This window comes from Corvus cornix, chromosome 5, assembly GCF_000738735.6.
Source record: "Corvus cornix cornix isolate S_Up_H32 chromosome 5, ASM73873v5, whole genome shotgun sequence".
NCBI classification, from domain to species: domain Eukaryota; kingdom Metazoa; phylum Chordata; class Aves; order Passeriformes; family Corvidae; genus Corvus; species Corvus cornix.
The window spans coordinates 5091488-5111729 of NC_046335.1; the positions used below are offsets into that span (position 1 = coordinate 5091488).

General features: G+C 42.1%; 1 protein-coding gene across 2 annotated transcripts; it reads left to right on the plus strand.

The window, feature by feature from the left end:
• Window positions 1-3654: 3654 nt before the first annotated feature.
• PCNX4 (pecanex 4) lies at window positions 3655-20097 on the plus strand. 2 transcript variants are annotated; one of them, XM_039553478.1, is made up of 12 exons: window positions 3655-3787; window positions 6302-6356; window positions 6999-7725; window positions 9346-9525; window positions 9614-10128; window positions 10994-11094; window positions 11243-11365; window positions 11587-11950; window positions 14495-14598; window positions 15026-16059; window positions 16552-16738; window positions 17087-20097. In XM_039553478.1, exons 3-12 carry the CDS (start codon window positions 7037-7039, stop codon window positions 17336-17338), a joined length of 3549 nt encoding a protein of 1182 aa, XP_039409412.1. In that variant the 5' UTR covers window positions 3655-3787; window positions 6302-6356; window positions 6999-7036; the 3' UTR covers window positions 17339-20097. The 2 variants fall into 2 exon arrangements, with proteins under 2 accessions (XP_039409412.1, XP_039409413.1); XM_039553479.1 differs by lacking the exon at window positions 6302-6356.
• Window positions 20098-20242: the final 145 nt, after the last annotated feature.

The following is a 20242-nucleotide window of genomic DNA, read 5'->3' on the forward strand; positions in this document are numbered from 1 at the left end:
TCTGGAGAGATGTTTCCTAATGACCAACGTGGAAGCTCTCCAAATAATGAGCATCCAACTCCCTCCAGAGACACCTACTTCATTCCCAATATCGCACAAAGCCCAAATGTTGCACTCTCATCTCTGAATTTTCTTGGTCAAGAGTATTTTTTTAAGTCTTTGAGAAGCTGGATGCTGGACAGTGGTGACCTGAGCCAACTTTTGACAAGTAGCAAGTGTGTATTTGACCATTTTTAATTGGGTGAAGTGCTCAAGGACACAGGACACGCTGCCTCGTAGGTGATACAAACATTCCTACTCCACTGGAAGCTACGAAGTGTCCTCTAGCTCCAGCTGTAAGAGGTTGTGTGTCATTGGAGCGGAGAGTCTCCCACATGATCTGTCTCTGTTTATATCCACAACATCCGAGTGGCCACAGACTGGGGTATAAATGACAACTGCGAAGGCTGCATGGCCACAGGACTGTTGCACCCTGTCAAACTAAAGATGCAGAATATCCCACAGTCAATCCTGGGTTGTCACTTACAATTCCAGCAGTACACAAATTTGCTATTTGTAATTCTCTCTCTGTCCCTTTCTCCTCAGATCAGTGACAGATTCTCAAAACACAGCAATTGAAAGAGACTTCCAAGAGAAGTGAGTCTTTCCCAAAACATAGAATATTTAACTAGAATTGCGTCCATAATCAAGATGTTTTCAGCTTGAAATGCAAAGGGAAAAGAAGGAAAACATTACTGTGTTAAACAACAAAAATACAATTCAGCCCAAAGCTCCCAATTTTAAGAATATCCTACACAAATTAAACGGAAATGTGCAAACTCAGTGTTTTATCCCTCATCTGAAGAATATAGCTCTCATAAAATCCAAACCACGTTATACACAAACTTAAATTGATGAGAAATACTTTCATGTTTTAATGTTGTAAAAAATAGCCAGGTAGGAATACTGAAATTACTTGCAGCGTATGTTTAGCTGCCACACAGGAAGGGCACCTGAATGGGAGCTGATACTTCAAGTTGCTAAAACTCATTACATGGATGTTACCCTTGAATTCTTAATGGTTGCTCAGGAATGTCACCAAAATCCTTTCCCTTTGGGAAAACATTCGCATCTTCCACATGTAGGAATGGAGTACCTTTTCCTAAAGTTTATTTTAAAGGGATAAAGTCACCCAGAAAGAAGTGAGCTCCTCCGTGTGTTTTTCCGCCAGCCTACGGCCACGTTGTCAAAAGGCATTACTTCCAAGGGAGCCATAGGAAAACAGTCATGGATAACACACATCCAGCACCCATGGTTCCCAGAAACCTACACAGACAGACACAGGACGAGTCCCCTGTAGGATGCAGGACAAATAGATTGAGTAAAACAAGGAGTCAGATTTCACTCTGACATCTTTCCCTTTGGGAATGCCAGCCTGTGGATTGCAATAAAACAATAATTAATTGGGCATCAGGAAAAAGAGAATGAACAATTCCATAGTCTAATTTGAAACGAAACTTTTTTTTTTTTAATCTAGAACTAAATCTCTTCAAAAAAAATAATTTCCTATGAGCTCTCTCTTTCTTAATAATCAATAACTGCAAGAAAGCATCTGTTTCTCCCACCCTTATAGCTGCACACAAAGATGCATTTCCAAACAGAAATCACTTTTTTGGTTCATCTTCACAGAGAAGAAAGGTCAGTAAGAAGAATATTTGCACCTGCATCACTTTAAACAAAGTAAATGTTAAAAATATGGAAATATTCATATTATTATTCAGGGAGTCAGGACTAACAGACTTTTCATAAGCTAAAAATAAGCAAGCCAAAACCTAAGTCCCAAATCTGGAAATAGTTTATGTGTATTGTAATTTTAACAGGATCCAGAGTCCTGTTAAATTCAATGAGATAGCTCACGTTTCCAGCTATATATTGTGTGATAATCAGAAAAAGACAGCTGGAGGTCAGCAGAATTTACCTGGAACAGTTTACTCTGTTAGCAGATTTTATCTTATTTTATATGACCAAGAAAATTCTTAGAACTCTTAAGAGAAATAAATTACTATGCTCCCTTCACCAGTAGCTTGGAGCTTTCACTGACTGAAATTCTGATTTATTCTTTTGAGCAAGAGTGAAAATACAGGAAATGATTTCTCTGAGTTTTGAAGACGTTTCCTCTGAGTTTTGGAACACAAGTGGCAGAGCTTGCAAAGAAATAAATCCAGTGTCTGCTTCCCTCACCTCGCTGTTGTTATTTATGATTTAAATATTCCGGAAGAGAATCATCATCTTTACAAAGTTGTAACTGAATTGGGAGACTGGGACAGGATGAAACTTGACAACCAAAAAGTAAATACCTGCTACCAACCTTTAGGGAATTGCACAGAGATGCTATTTACGTTGGAATACCTACAAGACATAAATAATTTTAATAGGATTGCAACAGATACATTTGAAAGACAGGCGAAAAATATTAGATCAAGGATACTGAAAAAAACTTTTTTTTTTTCTTAAATACCAGCATTTATCTTCCAAGAGGCTGGAATCATCTGTGCCACTGAACTACATTTAAAAGAAATTTAGTAAAGATATATGAGCATTTTCCTTTGGTGGTGCTTCCAAGGTTTTACACTGGATTCCCCAATCTAACTGCCTTTTTATTATCTCTGAAGAATAAAGATTAACAGACCTATGAAAAGGTTATGATGCTTCTGGTGAGAACTGCTTACAGTGAAACCTTTGTCTATCTAAAACTCCAAGCACATGCTTGTGTGTTAAATTAGTTATTCAGATTAAAATGGATATAACTGTTTCTAATTATTTACATGGTGATTGTTCTAACAGGTATTAAGGTAGACATGCGTGCCCTGGTGTTAAGACACTGAATTATACATTTTAGTATTATTAGATATAAATTATACTATGTGTGCTGAATCTGTTAAACATTCTCAATGTTTAATGGGTGTAATTTGAAGTGGTAAGTAGTATTGCACTCTTCGGATTTATATTTCAATTTCCCACTGAATGTTCAACTTTATTCAAAGAAAACAGAATGTATTTGGTTTTACCTGAGGCTAAAACCAGTGTTCGTGTCTTGAATTAGACAGCACATAAAAGCCATTAATATTCAAGATTCAGGGAACTCTTAGGGGGTATTTTGGTATTATGTCAGAATGCTGTGGACCTTCTTGCTCTCTACAACTCCCTGACAGGAGGTTGAAGCCAGATGGGGGCCGGGCTCTGCTTCCAGGGAGCAAGGGACAGGATAAGAGGACAGTCTTAAGATGTACCAGGGGAGGCAGCTGGACATTAGGGAAGGGTGATTAGACACTGGAATTGGCTGCCCACGGAAGCGGTGGAGTCACGGTCCCTGGAGGTGCTGAAGCAAAGACCGGCTGTGGCGCTCAGTGCCATGGGCCTGCTGGCACGGCGGTGTTCGGTCATGGGTTGGGCTCGGCGATGCCAGAGGTCTTTTCCACCCGGATGGACTCTGGGATGCTGCGGGGCGGCGGGGCCCTGCCCGCCGTGAGGGAGCGGGAGCGCCACGGCCCCTCAGCGCTCCGGTACCGACCCGCCGAGGAGGCGCCGGCAGCAGCCCGAGCGCGGAGCTCGCCGGAGCCATTTCCCGCAGGCAGCGCGTCCCGCCGCCTGCCGCAGGCGGGCAAAATGGCGGCCGTGGCTGAGGGGCGGGAAAAAGGGGCGGGCGGAGAACGGGAGCGGTGCGCCATCCTCCTCCTCCGCTTTCTCCCACCGGCGGCTCGGCCGTGTGCTCTGCCGGCCCCTTCCCCGCTCCGAGCCCGGGCCACAGGTAGGTGCCCTCCCCAACGAGGCTCCTTGCCGGGGGGGTTGCCCCCTGGCCCTTCCCCTGCGGAGACTGCAGAGGTGTTTTTTGTAGTCGCTTGGTGTTGGGTGTTTTTATTCAGTGCCTGCAGAAGAGGTGAGGGGAGGTAGGTGGGTGGGTGGGAAGCGTGGTGGCTCAGGCGGGTCAGGGGCAGAGCTGCCTCGGGAGGAGGCGGCCTGCGACCCTTCCCGAAGGTGATCCCGGGGTGCTCATCCCCTAACTGGATGGGGTGTGTTGTGCCAAAATGCTGTGTCCCTGGTCTCCCTGGGGAATGGCATCAGCGCTGCTGAGCAGTGGCCCCCAGCCTGCTTTGCCTGGCTCCTGGCTGGAATCTGGCCTGCAGCACTGTGGGGTCTTTAGCCATGGATGTTCATCCAGGGAATCTTTAATCAGGTGTCCGGGCACACAGGTGGGCACGGGGTGCATCTGGATTTGGTGGGACAGGGGATGCCACAGCCTCCCCTTCACCTCCCACCTGTTCCTCCAGCCTGTGCTAGCAAGGTTACAAGCTGTGTAACCCTTACTTATCCTCACGTGAAAACACCTGTAAGACCACCGAGGTAAGAATTTTTGAGCCCTATGTGTTTCAGCTGCTTCGGTGGCAGAAAGCTGTACACATACTCTGTGATCTGCTAAATAGAAAAGCAAACCAAACTGAGCTAATCTAACATCAGCCCACATGAAGGATGGTGTTCATTTAGACAAAAATACGTGCTCTCCTGTGAATTCCTGCCTGAATTTGTGGCAAGGTTTGCTTTGTTTCCCTTCATAATAAGCGCATAAAGAGGTTATTGCAGCAAAAACTTGTGAAGTGACTTTATGGTGTTTAAGCCCTTTTTCCATCCTTGCTGTGGTAGTGTCCAAGTGGCACGGATCCCCTCTGGTGATGACAGACTGTTGTGCTCGGGGTTGTTTGGGTATCCAGGCAAGTTGTCAAAGTGGGGCCAGGCCTGTATGTCAGGAATGTGTATTGAAGCCAGGTCCTATAAACACTCACAAATGTGTGGAGCCTTGTTGCTAGGGCTTTGCACAGGAATACAACATGTACGAGTCCCTCTTTGAAGTCCTGATGTGCTACCTGACTATTTGGAAGCCAGGAGCGTAGCAGAGGGAAGAGTTTCCATAGTTAGTGAGCTTCAGCCTTGGGATTTTCGTTTATGAATAAATTCACCTCTTTTTATGGCTCGTTTTGGAGCAGAGCCAAGTGGAACTATATTGTTTATGTGCGTAGATTCTTGTGTCTCACACAAAGATGCCTATTGTTTACACAGAAACTGTAAGAGGAATGTTTTGTTAACATTTGGTTAGCAATATAAACTGACAAACACAAATGCAGACTGGAACTTGAAACAAAAATAGCCCTTCTCAGAGGAGAAAAACAGCTGCCCAAAAACTGTTTTTCAAGGAAAACTGTGCACCTATTGGTTCTATGTGGTTTTTTTTAAATTCAGCTTCTATGATTTCAATGCCTGTGAATCTTCTACTGCATGTAACTATCCCAGCAACTTAAGCTCCACACCCATGTACCCTCTAAACAGTGCTTATTTTTCTAAAGAAGATTGACTGAATTGTGATACTTTTTAATTACATTTGAAATTTGGTTTTACTTGGGTGTGTCATTGTTACATTTTTAAATTCCTGAGCTGACTGGGATGAATTCCCCTCTCCATTGTCAACATGTGTCTTTTCCATTAGTTCCAGTAGGACTGACTACTGCCTTCTCCTTACTTTTAAGAAACTTTCAGCAGCTTGAAATAGTATGACCAAAAAACCTGTGTTTTCAATATTTTATCAAAAAAAATTAAAATCCACAGCCTACATAAAGAGTCGTTACAGAGCCTGTGGGGGCCTGCTTTCCATGGTGGAATGTGTTGACTTAGCGGATGCAGAATGCAATTTTTCAGTGGTGATAATGCAAAAAATCTCATTTGCACTGTTTCCAACTTCATTCTCTAATGACCAACATCTACCTACAGTCAAGTGACTGATACCTGTTTAAATAAAAGGGGTGAATGGTTCTCAGAAGGGCTCAGAAATGTTTGGTATTGTAGGAGAAAGGGATCCACAGTAGTTTGAGGACTGTGGCAGCCAAGTGTTTAATTTTTAATGTCTCAGCAGCGATGGCAATAGGTGTTCATCAGATCCTGCACGTTCAGTGGAAGAAAGTCAGAATTTCAGTCCTTGCACATCTCCTAAGGCACACCATCTCTTTTTTAGAATTATTATTAATGACATGGTTTGGCACTACTTTTTTTGTGCTGGTTTTTTCACCCTGTTTCTTAGCTTGAGTATTTCTACCTGTCACTCATAGATTCTTGCTTTCATGATTAGTAGCATAGAATTATATTTGAATATCATAGTTGCCACCTTACATTCATTGTTTCTACATTGCCTGATCCTCTCTAAATGAGTATTTGCACCTATTTCTATTTGATGGGTTATTGTAAATGTCTACAGGTATCTTTTTTCCTTTTCTTTCAGCTTTCTCTATTGGCATAAAGAAGAATATATGTGCTGCTTCTGTGACAACTCACAAGTATTGTGTTTATTTTTTTATTTTATAAGTTTTAAGAAGCAAAAAGTGACCTGTTTATTTTATTGTAGTGCTCATTACAGTGAGATCCTGTCCTGCAACTGGGCTGTGTAGGAAGGGCAGTACCAATGTGGGAAACAATTTGTAGTACTTCTACTTATATTCTTTAACATATTTATGTAGAAAAAGCTTTATTCCATAAAGCTTTGATTTTTTACAGGGACCCCTGTGTGCCTGTGTCCTTGCGCTTGGGTGGCTGTTCACTGAAATCATTGACCCTTCTGTTTGTATACAGAGATCCTTAACAGGATTATTTGGAATGGGAGGTCTGTGGCAAGGTGTGATTGGAATCAGATCAGGTGGGGAAAATGTCAGTTTTAGGAAGGTGTTCTGCTCTGGAGATGAGTTGGTTTTATCATCTCCCAAGAACAGGTTATATATTTTTATTTGCAACCTTCAGATGAAAGAATGTGTTCACATTTTAAAATAGATGTTTGCTAAGTAGTTGTATTCTAGGAAATTCTAACAGCAACATGTCAGAATTCCACTGTAACTTGGTACATAAAAAGAAGAGACAAGAATTCCCTTGGTTCTGAGTTCCAGAATCAGTAATGTGTCTGTATATTCCTTTCTGTTCTCTCACAGGAAAGATGATCCCCAGGCAGCATTCCTGAGCCACGAGGATGGGGCCAGATGTACCCCTGCTCAATGACTACAAACAGGAGTTCTTCTTGAAGCGCTTCCCTCAGACTGTGCTGGGAGGTCCCCGGTTCAAATTAGGCTACTGTGCCCCTCCTTACATCTATGTGAACCAGATCATCCTTTTCCTGACACCATGGGTTTGGGGAGGAGTGGGAACACTCTTGTACCAGCTGGGAGTGATGAAGGACTACTGCACCGCAGCGCTGTCGGGAGGACTCATGTTTGTTACTGCACTTGCTCTTCAGATGACAAACCTCTATGCAAAGCAGAAAACAGTGACTGTAGAAAGAATGCAAATTCAGAATACCCTGACAGATGAAGATGAGTTTGAATTTTCCAGCTGTGTAGGTTCAGAGACAGTAAAATTTATTATTCCTGGCAAGAAGTATATAATCAACACTGTATTCCATTCCCTTCTGGCAGGGGTGTTGTGTGGGCTGGGAACCTGGTATTTGCTGCCAAACAGAATAACCTTGTTATATAGCAACATTGGAGGAACTGTTGTGATCTTTGTGTTTGGATGGGTGACCATATGTATAGGAGAGTATTCGTTAATCATAAACACAGCTACCGAAACAGCCACTTTCCAGGCACTGGATACTTATGAAATCACTGCTCTGATGAGACCTTTCTACATTTTTGTCTTTATTGCAGTGGATCTTGCACACAGGTAAACATAATAATGCGTTTTGCTACTTAAAGTGATGGTTATTCTGTGTATTTTTGATGGGAAAGGTTAAATTGGTCTTCCCAGGAAAATTTATTTTGAGATTTTAATCAACTGTAGTAACTTCAAAGAAAGAAGATTGATGCATATATGGTAAAAACTGAGGTTCTATGTTGTGCAGAAGAGGTCCTTAAATTTTTATAGCCTTCCACGTAAAGTAGGAAGAGCAGTTTGTAAGTAAGAGATAGTTTTACCTGTTTTCTACCATGTCATTTTTCATAGTTTTGTATTGGAGCATTTGCATTTATGTCCTTTTAAAGGATGTGTTTTGAAAACACATGTTCCTGACGTGGAATCATAGATCTAAACACTGCAAGCTTCAGGATTACTGGATTTATGTCGAGATTTCATCCTGGAATACTTTCTAATGTAAGCTCTGTAAAGTGATAGCAGAGGCTTTTATACAACAGACAAAACAAAAAAACACCACCTCTGAATTTGGTTTTAATGAATGGGTAAGCAAATGTGAATATTGCTGTGGCTTTGTTATATGGATTTTGAACTTGGATTTTTAAATGCTTTTGCAATACAAAAGAGCTGTGTCAGTCTACAAATTAGGAGAGTCACATTTCTGTTTTTTAGATAAGTGTCTTAGCTAAAGTATTTGTAATACCAGGCTCTTAAAACAAGATGCTTTTAGATTTACTCTCTGCACTCTTTCTCCCTGTCAGGTGATACTTATATCACTTTGTCACATGTACATGTTTTATGGTTGGGGTACTTCAGATACATTTTAAAAAAGCATGTTTGATTTTGCTAGTTTTGCACTGGGAGGTGTCTTTGTTAGTGATTTACCCTAATAGCTGCATCAAGTAAGGTATGAGTATTATACGTGTGGATCTTGGACTCCAAATTCTTCTATTTAATTTCCTGAGGAGAAAATTAAGACATTGTCTAAATTCCTGATAAAATTCCTCTGAGGCTTGCTTACTTATTAAAAAGTAGAGAGAAACCAAATATCTTGTCAGTCTAACTGGTGAACTACATATGGGTTAGAATTTATGCACATTTCTAATACTGATCTTTGTGGTTTTGCAGGAAGATTTTGACACTTTTACATAAAAAATAAACCCTCTTTAGGAATATACAGTAGTATTTGTAGGTGTACAGTTCTTCCAGTGTTAAAGCTTAAATCTTGGGCCTTGAAATTGCAGAAAATTTTGCTTTGGTGTGTCTGAAAAAAAAATACTTCGCAATTTTTGTTTAACAGTTGAGGCCTTGGAGCCTTTGGACCTTTCTTTTTTGCACAAGTATTTCTTCAGTGTATTATCACAACAGTAACAAAAATAATCGGGATAATTGCATCACTGTATTCATCTGAAGGCTTCAAACCTTTTACATGAAAAGTTAGTCTGTGTTGTGGTGTTCTAATTAATGTGTTACTGCCCTAAGCATAAATGTATGTCCTTATTTTTCCTTTTGAAAGATACTCATTAGGTTTTGTAGGTTGAATGTGTAATGGTTTTACTTTGGGATTTGCTGTAGTAATTAAACAGAAAGTCTTCCCAAATGGAAGTTATTTTTCCCTTCACAGAAGTCAAATCCATTTCTTCTTTTATCCAGGTTTGCTCTCAACGCACCCATTCTAGAACAGACAAACCAGATCTTGCACATCCTGTTTCTTTTTCTGCCATTCCTGTGGGCAATGGGAATTCTGCCCCCGCTTGATGCACTTTTTCTCTGGGGAATGGAACAACTGTTGGAGTTTGGACTAGGAGGTTCACCTATGTCAAGTAACACAAAGTAAATGTTTATACAATTGTAAAATATATCAGTACTGTTTATAACCTTTTTCTTTTCAAGCAAATCTTCTTTATTTTCTCCTTCACAGGTTGTTAGTAATGTTTCTCATTTCTGCTGGAACAGCAATAGCATCGTATTTCATTCCCAGCCCCCTCGGTGTGATCCTCTTCATGACTGGATTTGGGTTCATACTGAGTCTTAACCTAAGCGAGATTGGGTTTGCCTTCAAACACACCATGATCAGCCATTTAGCCTCCAGCAAATCTAAAAATATGCACAGAGGTCTTAGAATACAATTTGGGTGGAGGGAATTTATTTTCTATGTGACTGTGTTGACATTTGCTCTCACAGAAGCCAGCCTGCTGCATCAATTTGCAGGCTCCTCATCATTTTCCCAAGCCAGTCCCCAGGCCATAGCAAGTTACATTCTGATCCTATTGCTTGTAATTATGTGGATTCTTAGAGAGATTCAGAGAGTGTACTTGTTTGGAATCTTCCGAAACCCCTTTTACCCAAAGGATGTCAGGACTGTGGCTGTGTTCATGGAGAAGCAAAGAAGGCTAATGAAAGTTGGTGTTGTCAGGAGGATTTTACTAACACTAGGTAGGAATACACCACTGTCTGTTGTTTGTTAGATGATGCTTGTAGGGAGATTGAAACTCTAGAATTACTGTGTATGCAAGATTCTGTGAATGAACCAAGGGAAACCAAATGGCTGGAAATATTTGTTGATGTCTTGTTAAATTGTGCGTTGAGGTCAAAGTTACTGGTCCAGAATATTTGAAAGTGATTTTATTTATTTCTTTTTTAGGGGTGAACCTAAAAAATTGAGCCTTTTAAAAGCCCAGCTGAGAAAGCAGGGCGTTTTAAAGGGTTTTAGTTACAACTGCAGTACCCACTTTTGAAAAGGTGTCTCTTATAGATCTTTTTGAAGGTACTTGGAAACAAAATGAGTTGAAAGTGTTCAAGCTGACTAAATATTTGGTTCTTACAGCTTGCTAGGAAAGGGAGTGTCTTGGTTTGAAAAAAAAAACCAGGAGAGCTCCTAAAACCCCAACAGGGAACAGCCTCCTTTCTGGTAGGTTAGAGACAAATGCATCTACTTCAAGGGAATAAAAAATTGATTTAAATTATTTAATTTTGTAAAGAAGCATCAGTTTGGGAAAGTAGATTGATGACTGCTATTCCATGTTTATTTTTTTTGAGTATTCTCTTGGAGAAACAAATAAAGGACAAAAGAACTAATAGCAAGTAAGAACTAAGCATTGATGTAAATATTTGTTGTCCTGGGCCATTAGTGCAAATAAATTGTTCAATATCCTGGGAGTGTAATACAAAGAGGAGTTTGTGATGTTGAAGGTTTCTCTTTTTATGCTAGGATTTCCATCCTGCAATAAGACTGCTTACCTCTGTAGACTTTCGTTATGTTTTTGGAAGGAGGTCAATGATTCTTTTATTTCAATTGCAGTATCTCCGTTCGCTATGATAGCGTTCCTGTCACTTGACCATTCACTACAAAGTCTGCATTCCGTGTCTGTTTCCATTGGATTCACAAGGATATTTAGGATGGTAATTTGAATTTTAAATATGTTAGCCTTAGAAGTGCTCTTCTACATGACTTGAGTACCAAGGCAACCTAGAAGAAATATTCTAGGTCATGAAAGCAGAGATAAATAGATATATTTTTTAAGGTATTTCTAACATATCTCTATTTTAGGTCTGGCAGAATACAGAAAATGCCTTACTAGATATGGTGGTTGTGTCAGCAGCACAAATGTTGGTGTTTAATCCAGACCTCTGGTGGAACAGAAGCCTTGATACAGGAATCAAACTCTTGCTGGTAATGGTCATAATGTAAAATTAAGCAGATAGTTGTTACCTGAAGTCTGTGTTTCCTTGCCCTCTCCTATTGGAGAATTACAGAGCCCAGGACCCAGCAGATAGAAGCTAAAAACTGGGTACTAAGATATTTTCTACCACCAAGCAATGTAATTTTGTTAAAGTTACTGTAGCTGTGCTGAATATGCTGCATACAGCGCGCTTCCTGCCTGTCTCCTGCAGGTTGGCCTCCTGCGGGATCGGCTGTTCCAGTTCATCTCCAAGCTGCACTTTGCCATCGCCATCCTCCTGACGTCGTGGACAGAGAAGAAGCAGCGCCGCAAATCAAGCGCCACCCTGATCGCGCTCAACGTCGCCTTCTTCCCCGTCCTGCTGGGCCTGGTCGCCATCTCCGCGCTGCTTTCCTCGCCCCTGCTGCCGCTCTTCACGCTGCCCGTGTTCCTGGTGGGCTTCCCCAGGCCGCTGCGGAGCTGGCCCGGCCCCGTGGGCGGCACCGCCTGCGTGTGCTCCGACACCGTCTACTACCGGCAGCTCGTGCCCAGCCTGGCCGGAGCGCTGCAGTCCGCGCTGGCGGCGGGCGGCCTGGGTAGGTACAGGCAGCGCTGGAATTAGGTAGCTGAGTATTTCAGGAAACATGGTTTTGCTGAAGAGCAGGAGAATCTGTAGTTGGAAACCGTGTTTCACAGTGTGGGTTAAATCTGATATTCAGGGATTGCTCAGTTGAGGAAAAAGTGGTTACTTTTATACTTCTTGTACAACCAACTATAGGGCAAGAGGGAACGGCCACAAGTTGCAGCAGGGGAGGTTCAGGTTGGATATTGGGAAATATTTCTTCATGGAACAGAGGGTTGGTTAAGCATTGGAGCAGGCTCCCCTGGGAAGTGGTGGAGTCACTATCCCTGGGAGCATTCAAGAAACAAGTAGATGTAGCAGTTTGTGATACGGTTTCATGGACATGGTGGTATTCAGTCAAAGGCTGGGCTTGATAATCTGGGAGGTCTTTTCCAGCCGTAAGGGTTCTCTGATCTCTACTTGTTACAATCCTGTAAAAAAATAACTCTGGTTTGTTACCTTTAAGGAGAGACTAAATGGTGATGAAACAGTATCAATCCTAATCTTTCTGCACTGAACAAAAAGGATGGAATACATTCATCCCACCTAACTGGAGGCAGTAAATCGAGTTCTTTAGCCAGACGGCATAGAGAAGGGTGTGTGTCAGACTGGCTGTCTAGGTCTGTCTGTCTCTGCATCAAACCCATTACTCAGCATCCAGAAGGTGACTTATGCTAATTTGGCTGTGTTAATTGGCTGTGGTGAATATTGACTGGATGTTTGTGAAATACATGATGTAGCGTAGCTACCAGTAAACAGCTGGGAGCAGAACCCATTGATAAGACTTAATATCGTATCTTATGCAGGCCGTTGGGGTAGGACTGTAGCAGCACTTGTGGGTTTACAGCCTGTGAAAGGCATTGTGATGGGGTTTTCATAGAATTACAGAAACAGAGGTGAAGAAATGCCCAGTCTTTTTCCCAGCTGGAGAGAGAGTAACTGTTTTAAAATTGCAAGGTCATTTTCTTGAGAAACAGCCTTTGTGTAACCTAAATAATCAAAAGATTGTAGCCCTTAGACAAGAGGCAAATATAAGCCTCTTAGAAAATGGCTTATGGCTAGAAAAAATGGCCTAATATTAGAAGGCAGTGGAAGTTAACCTTAATCATGCTTTTCTGAAGAATATATCCAGGTGCTTTACTAGGAAACATTTGCTGCACTTTCATCACTGGTTAGAGGGAGGTACTAAATAAAACTGGGAAGTCTTTTTTCTCTAAAGAAGGATACTTCAGTTTGTCTGCTGCATTAGTCCATCTATGTTTTATATGTGCAGTAGATGTATTTATTACATTATTATAATATATAGCTATCATATATATATATGTTATATATTTCTCATGTCTATCTATTTTATACCTATACATATTTTAATAGGATTTTTTTCCCCATTCCCATCATGACTGTGGTGGCATATATGCCTCAGAATAAATAATTTAAAACACTAGTCTTGAGGGGTAAAAAGTCTCTTCTTTAATGTGAAAATCTGTGAATGAATGTCTTCAAGCAAGAAAAACTGTGGTGTTCTCAGTTGAGTTCAAAAGGAAGCGGTACCACTTTGTGTGTCACTAATTTAAACCCATCATTTTTTCTGTGTAAAGGAGTTTTAGTAGCTTTAACAGCTAGCAAGAAAGGAATTAAAAACTTTGCAAAATGTTAACAAGAAAATGCACTTAATTAGCTCAGTGGGATAGAAAAGGTTACTTAAATTTTAACTACAGCTTAATGGTTGGTTTCACTGATTTCATCTTACAACATTTTAAAACTAAAATTAAGTAAGTGAGTGTAAGTGAGTGGTCACCAGACGTGAGTGACAGTAGAAGCTGGTCATAAACTGGCAGCAAATATGCTTAAGAATAGAACCATTATGGTAGGAGGATTGACATTAGGCTGTAGTTCAAATACACTATGACCACTAGTTCTTAGGAAATTTGGCATTGCTCTTTTTGTGAAATAGGTAAAAAAGAGGAAAAGTACCTGTTTGGGGTTTTTTTGAGTACTAATTTGATGTTGTCCAGGACCTGATTTTCAAATTCCAGTTCAGTTATATTTTTATTTCTCTGATAACAAATAAACTTCCTATTCCACAGCAAATTGGCCCATTAAGAAACTCTTGTGCTATATCATCATTCTTTAAGGCATTCTCAGTCAGAAGGATTTGAGGTCTCCAGAGAACATCAGTGGGAACTGTGTGGTTGGAAATGCAGCCAAAAATTATCTTTAATCATGAAAGTCATCTCTGCAAAGGGAATTGAGGGTGGAGTTGTTTAACTCTGGTCCGGACTGAATAAAGTAGTCCTGCAGTTGTGTGAGGTTTCCCAATTTTCCACAGCTTTTTCAAAGCTAACACTGCAATTTCAAGATCCAGCTTCGCAGCCAGTTTCTTCAAGATTCTAAGGTGCTACTTAGCTAAATGATTGTGATGTTGATGCAGAAATATTTTGAGTTTGCAGTTGAATTCTTATGTTGGCATGTAGAAAAGGTAATATGTAGTTTTTGTTTGGTTTTTTTTCTTGTCTAGGTCTCTCTCTGCCTGGATCACATTACTTGTGTCGCTTTCAGGACAGGCTGATGTGGATGTTGGTGCTGGAAAAAGGCTTCACATACTGTGGTGTTAACATTAAGGTAACTGCATGCTGAGCACTGAGATGCTGATGTTTGGAAATTGTGCAAAGGTTTTGCTGTGTAACATTTCAGCAGTGTAACTGATTTACCTGATGTTACAGTAAATTTTCTAAGATGAGTGTTATACTAATTAGTCTTGCAATTGACACATGCAGCAGATGTGAAATTTTTTGTCATTTAGCTTGTGACACAATATCTTTAATAAGCTGGCTAATAAGATCTGCATCAGGCAAAGATTTATTTAAGACATTGATTTGTGTCTAATATTGCAGTGAATACTTTGTTATTGCTGTTATCTCTAGTTAGATTTGTAGGGTCAGGTGTGGAAATACTGACAATCATTTTGTTCAGAAAAATTCTGCTGCAAGCAAACAGCTAGCATGTCCTGGTGATGACTAACAGGAAGCTGTTTTCATGTGTGCTTTAGGGGCTAGAGCTGCAGGAAACATCCTGCCATGCTGCTGAAGCTCACAGAGTGGATGAAATTTTTGAAATGGCCTTTGAACATCAGGAGCACACAAGGATTCTGTCTCCCAATCCCCATTTTGGACACATCCTGACTCCCTGTACTGTTGTTCCTGTGCGGCTGTATTCCGACGCCAGGAGTGTGTTATCTGGAATAATTGATTCCCATGAGAATTTAAAGCACCTGAAAGATGATTTCGTTAAAGTGCTTGTATGGATGCTTGTCCAGTATTGTTATAAAAAATCAAAGACGTGGGAAAGCCCAGGCAGTGCCAACAAGAACAAACAAGGATCATTTCTGGAACATCATACTGGTGCAGTAAAAGGATCCAGGGCTCTGAGGGAAGAAGACAGCTTTAGTGTTGATACAGTGGAGGACTGGACTGATGACAGTGACATTTTTGATTTTGAACCCAGTAGCAGAACTAGAGACAGAAAAGAACCCGGGCAGTTGGGACTGACATCAAAAGTGCGCCTGTCTATTCCAGGGTCTGTAGAAACACAAAGCCAAGATTTCCTACAAGAAATGTCACCAGAAGATAAATTAAACAGGGCTGTGGTGCTTGGGCTGCCTGCTGTGGACAAAGGGAAACAGCCAGAAGTTTTACCTCACATAGAATTTAGTTGCTCTTACTCAGAGCTGCTGAGCATCCCTGAGGAATGGAGAACAGCGCCAGTGCCTTCTTCCAAAGTCAGTGAAATGAGGCAGAGGTTTCCAGAGGAATGGTACCACTTTGTTTTGAGCCAACTGGACTTTTTTCATCTGAAAGAGAAGCCTTCCAGTTTACTCACAGACCTTATGCAAGATAAAGCTTTGAAGGACCTGTACATCCATGGGGTGCTGTCATGTTGCTTTGGTCTGTTTGGCCTGGATAACGCCGTGCCTGCCCCAAGCCACGTGTTCAGGGCGTACACTGGTGGCATTCCCTGGTCTGCTGGCTTGGACTGGCTAACAGGCAAACCAGAGCTCTTCCAGCTGGCATTAAAAGCGTTCAGGTAAAAGAAAACCATTTCCTGAGATTAGAAAAATTATATAGAGAAGTGTCACTTCAGTAATGTTTTGTTAAATCTATACAGTTTAAATATATTTGTGGGTTTTTCCTACATAAATATTGCCCTTGCCTCCAGGCAGTGAAGCCTGTGTGTTTTCTTCTTTCTTCCCACAGCAGCTGCCTCCAATCTGCTCTGTTCAGTGGGGAAAAACAACCTTCTTTCATTGTCCCCAGATCTAGACAGTTGTGCTGAATTTAGGTATTTGGCACTATCCATTATCAGGCAGTGGGGAACTGTGGGAGGTGAATGAGAGATGTTTAAGCTGATGTGTTCTACATGTGGGTGAGCTAAAAGCACACCCAGACCAACTGGCAGTGACTCAGCTGACAAGCAGTGGCTGACAAGTGTTTGGTGGAGACTCTCTGTGGCCTGAAGAGCCTTTCTCCCTCCTGTCTTTGCTGCACAACTGACTGTGTGACGTTCTGCACCTTTCAGATACACCTTCAAACTTATGCTGGACAAAGCCAGCCTGGGCCCAGTAGAGAACTTCAAAGAGCTGGTGAATTACCTGGAAGAATACGAAAGCGATTGGTACATTGGGCTGGTGTCAGACCTGGAGTGGCAGCAAGCAGTTCTGCAGGAAAAGCCATACCTGTTCTCACTGGGACATGACCCAAGCATGGTAAGGAGAAAAATGACTAGGTCAAAGTTTGGGTTTCTTTTTCACTGTTCTTTTTTTTCCCCCCTTGTAATCGTATTCTAAAACATGAAGGCTCTGCAAGGTTGGTTTGTACTAAAGAGGAACTGGCACCACTGTTGTTGAAAACCCCACTGCACTGTTCTTCAGATGCAGCAATATTTCCTGATTATATTCCAGTGGAAGGATTGAACTGAGGGGACTGGTTTATACACTTTGCTGTGTTTAAAGTGTTCATAGAGTGTACCCCCAAAGCTTCACTCAGTGCTTTGTAACCAAAATGCTCGTGTGTCTTCTCGGAGAATGTACTGGACATCTTGTTTGTTCTCGTAGGGAATTTACACAGGGCGAGTCCTCACTCTGCAGGAGCTGTTAGTCCAAGTGGGAAAGCTCAATGCCGAAGCCGTCCGAGGCCAGTGGGCCAACCTGTCCTGGGAGCTGCTCTATGCCACCAACGATGACGAGGAGCGCTACAGCATCCAGGCACACCCGGCCCTGCTGCGCAACCTGACCGTGCAGGCGGCCGACCCGCCCCTGGGCTACCCCGTGTACTCCTCACAGCTCCTGCAGCTGCCTCTCTTCTAGACTGTCCTTTTTGTCATTATGACTGTTACTGTTTTGTCTTTTTCGTCTGCATGTTGGGAATCAAATGTCCGTGCTCCCCTCATGCGCTACAGATCAGGTGTTACTCTCAGGGTGGTGGTGCCAGGCCAGCGCACGTCCTTGGCACAGAGATGGTTCTGGCCAGAACCTTCAGCAGGCAGGAAGCTGGGAACTGGTTTCTTGCTGCTGGAACATGAGACACCATTGCCTGTGTGGCTGATGAGCCAGATGCTGAAATCCTCTTCTCCAGTTTAGAGAAGAGCACCATAATTCTGATCATTACCATAATTCTGATCGCTAACATAATTCTGATCATTAACTATTTTTCGTGCATTCTGATTTATTTTTACTTTTTTTTTTTTTTTCTTGGACAGGTGACTTGCACTGCCAGTCAGGTTACAGCTCCTTGTAGTATTGTCAACCCCAGAGTTGGCAACAACCAAAGTGTACATTGGACTATTTATATGGATATTTTTATTCTGGCCATTTTGTATTGGACTGAGTTCAGTTCTAGCATTTGTTATATGACTTTCACTGATCTTCCTTTAGTATAGTAAGTTATCAGCCATGCTTTAACTAAAGTAAATTCTAAGGGACAATTTTTACCAAAGTACTTGTACTAGTAAAAAGAATTTATGGAAACCAGTGTGTGCTCTGACACACTGATAACCTGGGTGACTTTACTGATGAAAGAAGTAAACGTGTATAATTAGGGGACAGAGGAAATTTTAAGAGCAAATGCTATGATTTCATCTCCTTCCAGTATCCATATATATGATCTATATAATATATTTATATATGTTGTTACTTGCAACCTCTGTCTGCCTCACTAACCAGTCTTCCACAAATGCAGTGAGAGCTTGATGGGGGGTTAGGTGGAAATCCAGCTGTCTGTGCCAGAAATAATTAATTTTTTTTAACCTCACTACGGGCTGAACAGACTTGGGCAGCTGGTTTGTAGTGTTACAGGTCACCTTGAAAACAGGTCCAGGCCCAGTTTCCTGTGGCTCATTTATCCTGTTCACTACCACCAGTCCTAGCACATAAATGTGTGTTCTCAGCAGGTCAGTGGTTACACTGTAGGCAAATGCTGTGCAGGGAGTAGGTGATTCTATTTCCTAATCCTATAGAATCAATTTAAATCAGACCTGCCCCATAACTGAAGTAGTATTGGCTTAGAACACCATGCCTTGTCTGATCAGGAGCATGTTTATGACTTCTCACCTTTAAGACCTTTTGTCTTAGATAAAATTTGTCACAGAATCATGGACTTGGCTGCTGGCTGTTCCTTTTGATAGTGGCCAGAAATGATTTTTAAAAACTATGCAAGTGGTGTAGTGGACATTCAAAGCAGGCTGGTGCCATGCTGGGGCCTGAGCTGCAGCTGGAGGTACAGAGCCATGGAAGTGACGCAGAAGGGGCTTATGGAGAGCATCTATTTCAGCTCCCTCTCAGAAGGAGCTACAGTGGCAAGTGTTTACTCTCATCTAAAACTTCCAATGCCAAGAGTGTCATGAACTCCTCAAGCAGTTCACTCCAGTTCTGTGCTGCTCTTGCAGCAGCTGGAAAGTTGGAGTTATTTCATAAATCTAATTAACCCTCCCTTCCTCATTGTAAACCTCTTACTACTTGTCTTCCGTATGGTCACAGAAAATTTAATTATCTTTTTTTGCAGCACTCCTTATTCAAAGATGGCTGTAATTTCTGCCCTCATCCTTTGTCTTTTGTAAACTGAATAAACCAGTTGAGAAAAAACTGCAGAGAGCTGTGATCCTTTTCCTTTCCTTTCTCCAGGTTCTCTCCATCTGGTCCCTGGCCTTGAGGAGAACTGCTGATAACTGGGCCCAGTGTTCCAGCAGAGTTCCTGATTGGCACCAGATGGAGGAGCACAATTAGCAACGGGCAGAGTTCCTGCTGGAGAACAGGAATGTGGAGCTGGGCTGTGCTGCCCTGCCACATCCTGTCCCCTGCTGTCACAGGCAGCATGTCCCACACCCCCACTCCGGGCTCACGGAGCCCCTTGGCACATCCCAGGATGTTTGCAGCCCTGAGACCCTGATTCATGGTACAGTCACCTTAAACCTGTCTGCAGTCTGGTTTTGGCAGAAACGGGGGCCAAAGCTTCTTGTTCTGTCCCACAAGTACAGCCACCTGCCCCTGTTGAGCTGTTGGTTTGTGTGCTCTTGAACTATGGCCTGTTTGGTTTGGAGCATTTCTTTGATTTATCTGGAATTCAGGAATCAGAGCACCTTCAACCCTGGCCTTGTCTGTGTTCAGAGGCTGCTGTTTGGATTACTGATGGCATCCTGGTACTGCACTCGGCAAAGGGACTAAGCTTAGGACAGGCCACCCCATTGTTATCCCATGGGCCTCCTGAACTGCTCTGTTTTCCAGCCAGGTGTCTGCAGAGCTTAATTTAGTTCTTCCCAACACCTCCTTGCTTTAGATTGTGATGTTCATCACACACAGGGAAGTGTAAGTGCAGTGGAGCTGGGGAAGGGTCCTGAGCGTGAGTCCTGATGTTGTGTCAAAAATGAAGGGATTTAGCCCTAAACACACATTTTGCTAAAGGGACAAATCCCAAGCACAGACCAGACACCCTTACCCTCTATACCACACCCTTCTACTTGTGGGGATTTTTTTAATCAACATGAATTAGGAATGAAAGTGAGGGAAACAGGATCCTGGGGTCTCTAATTTTAGGCTGCTTACCAGGTATTTGCCTGTGTCAGAGCAGCAGACAAACAAGCATCAGAGCAGCCCAGCCTCTCATGGGTCTTAGTCCTTGTAAGCTTAAAACTTCAGCCTATGGGAGTTTAAATAAAAATCTCTTTCTAAACACACCTGTTTCATGTCAATCAAGTGTATCATCAGCTTCATCGATCT

Coding starts and splice junctions, on each gene's coding strand:
- PCNX4 (XM_039553478.1), top strand. CDS start 7,037: ATGGGGCCAGATGTACCCCTGCTCAATGACTACAAACAGGAGTTCTTC. Junction 7,726..9,345: donor GCAGTGGATCTTGCACACAG/GTAAACATAATA, acceptor TCTTTTATCCAG/GTTTGCTCTCAACGCACCCA. Junction 16,739..17,086: donor TGGGACATGACCCAAGCATG/GTAAGGAGAAAA, acceptor TTGTTCTCGTAG/GGAATTTACACAGGGCGAGT.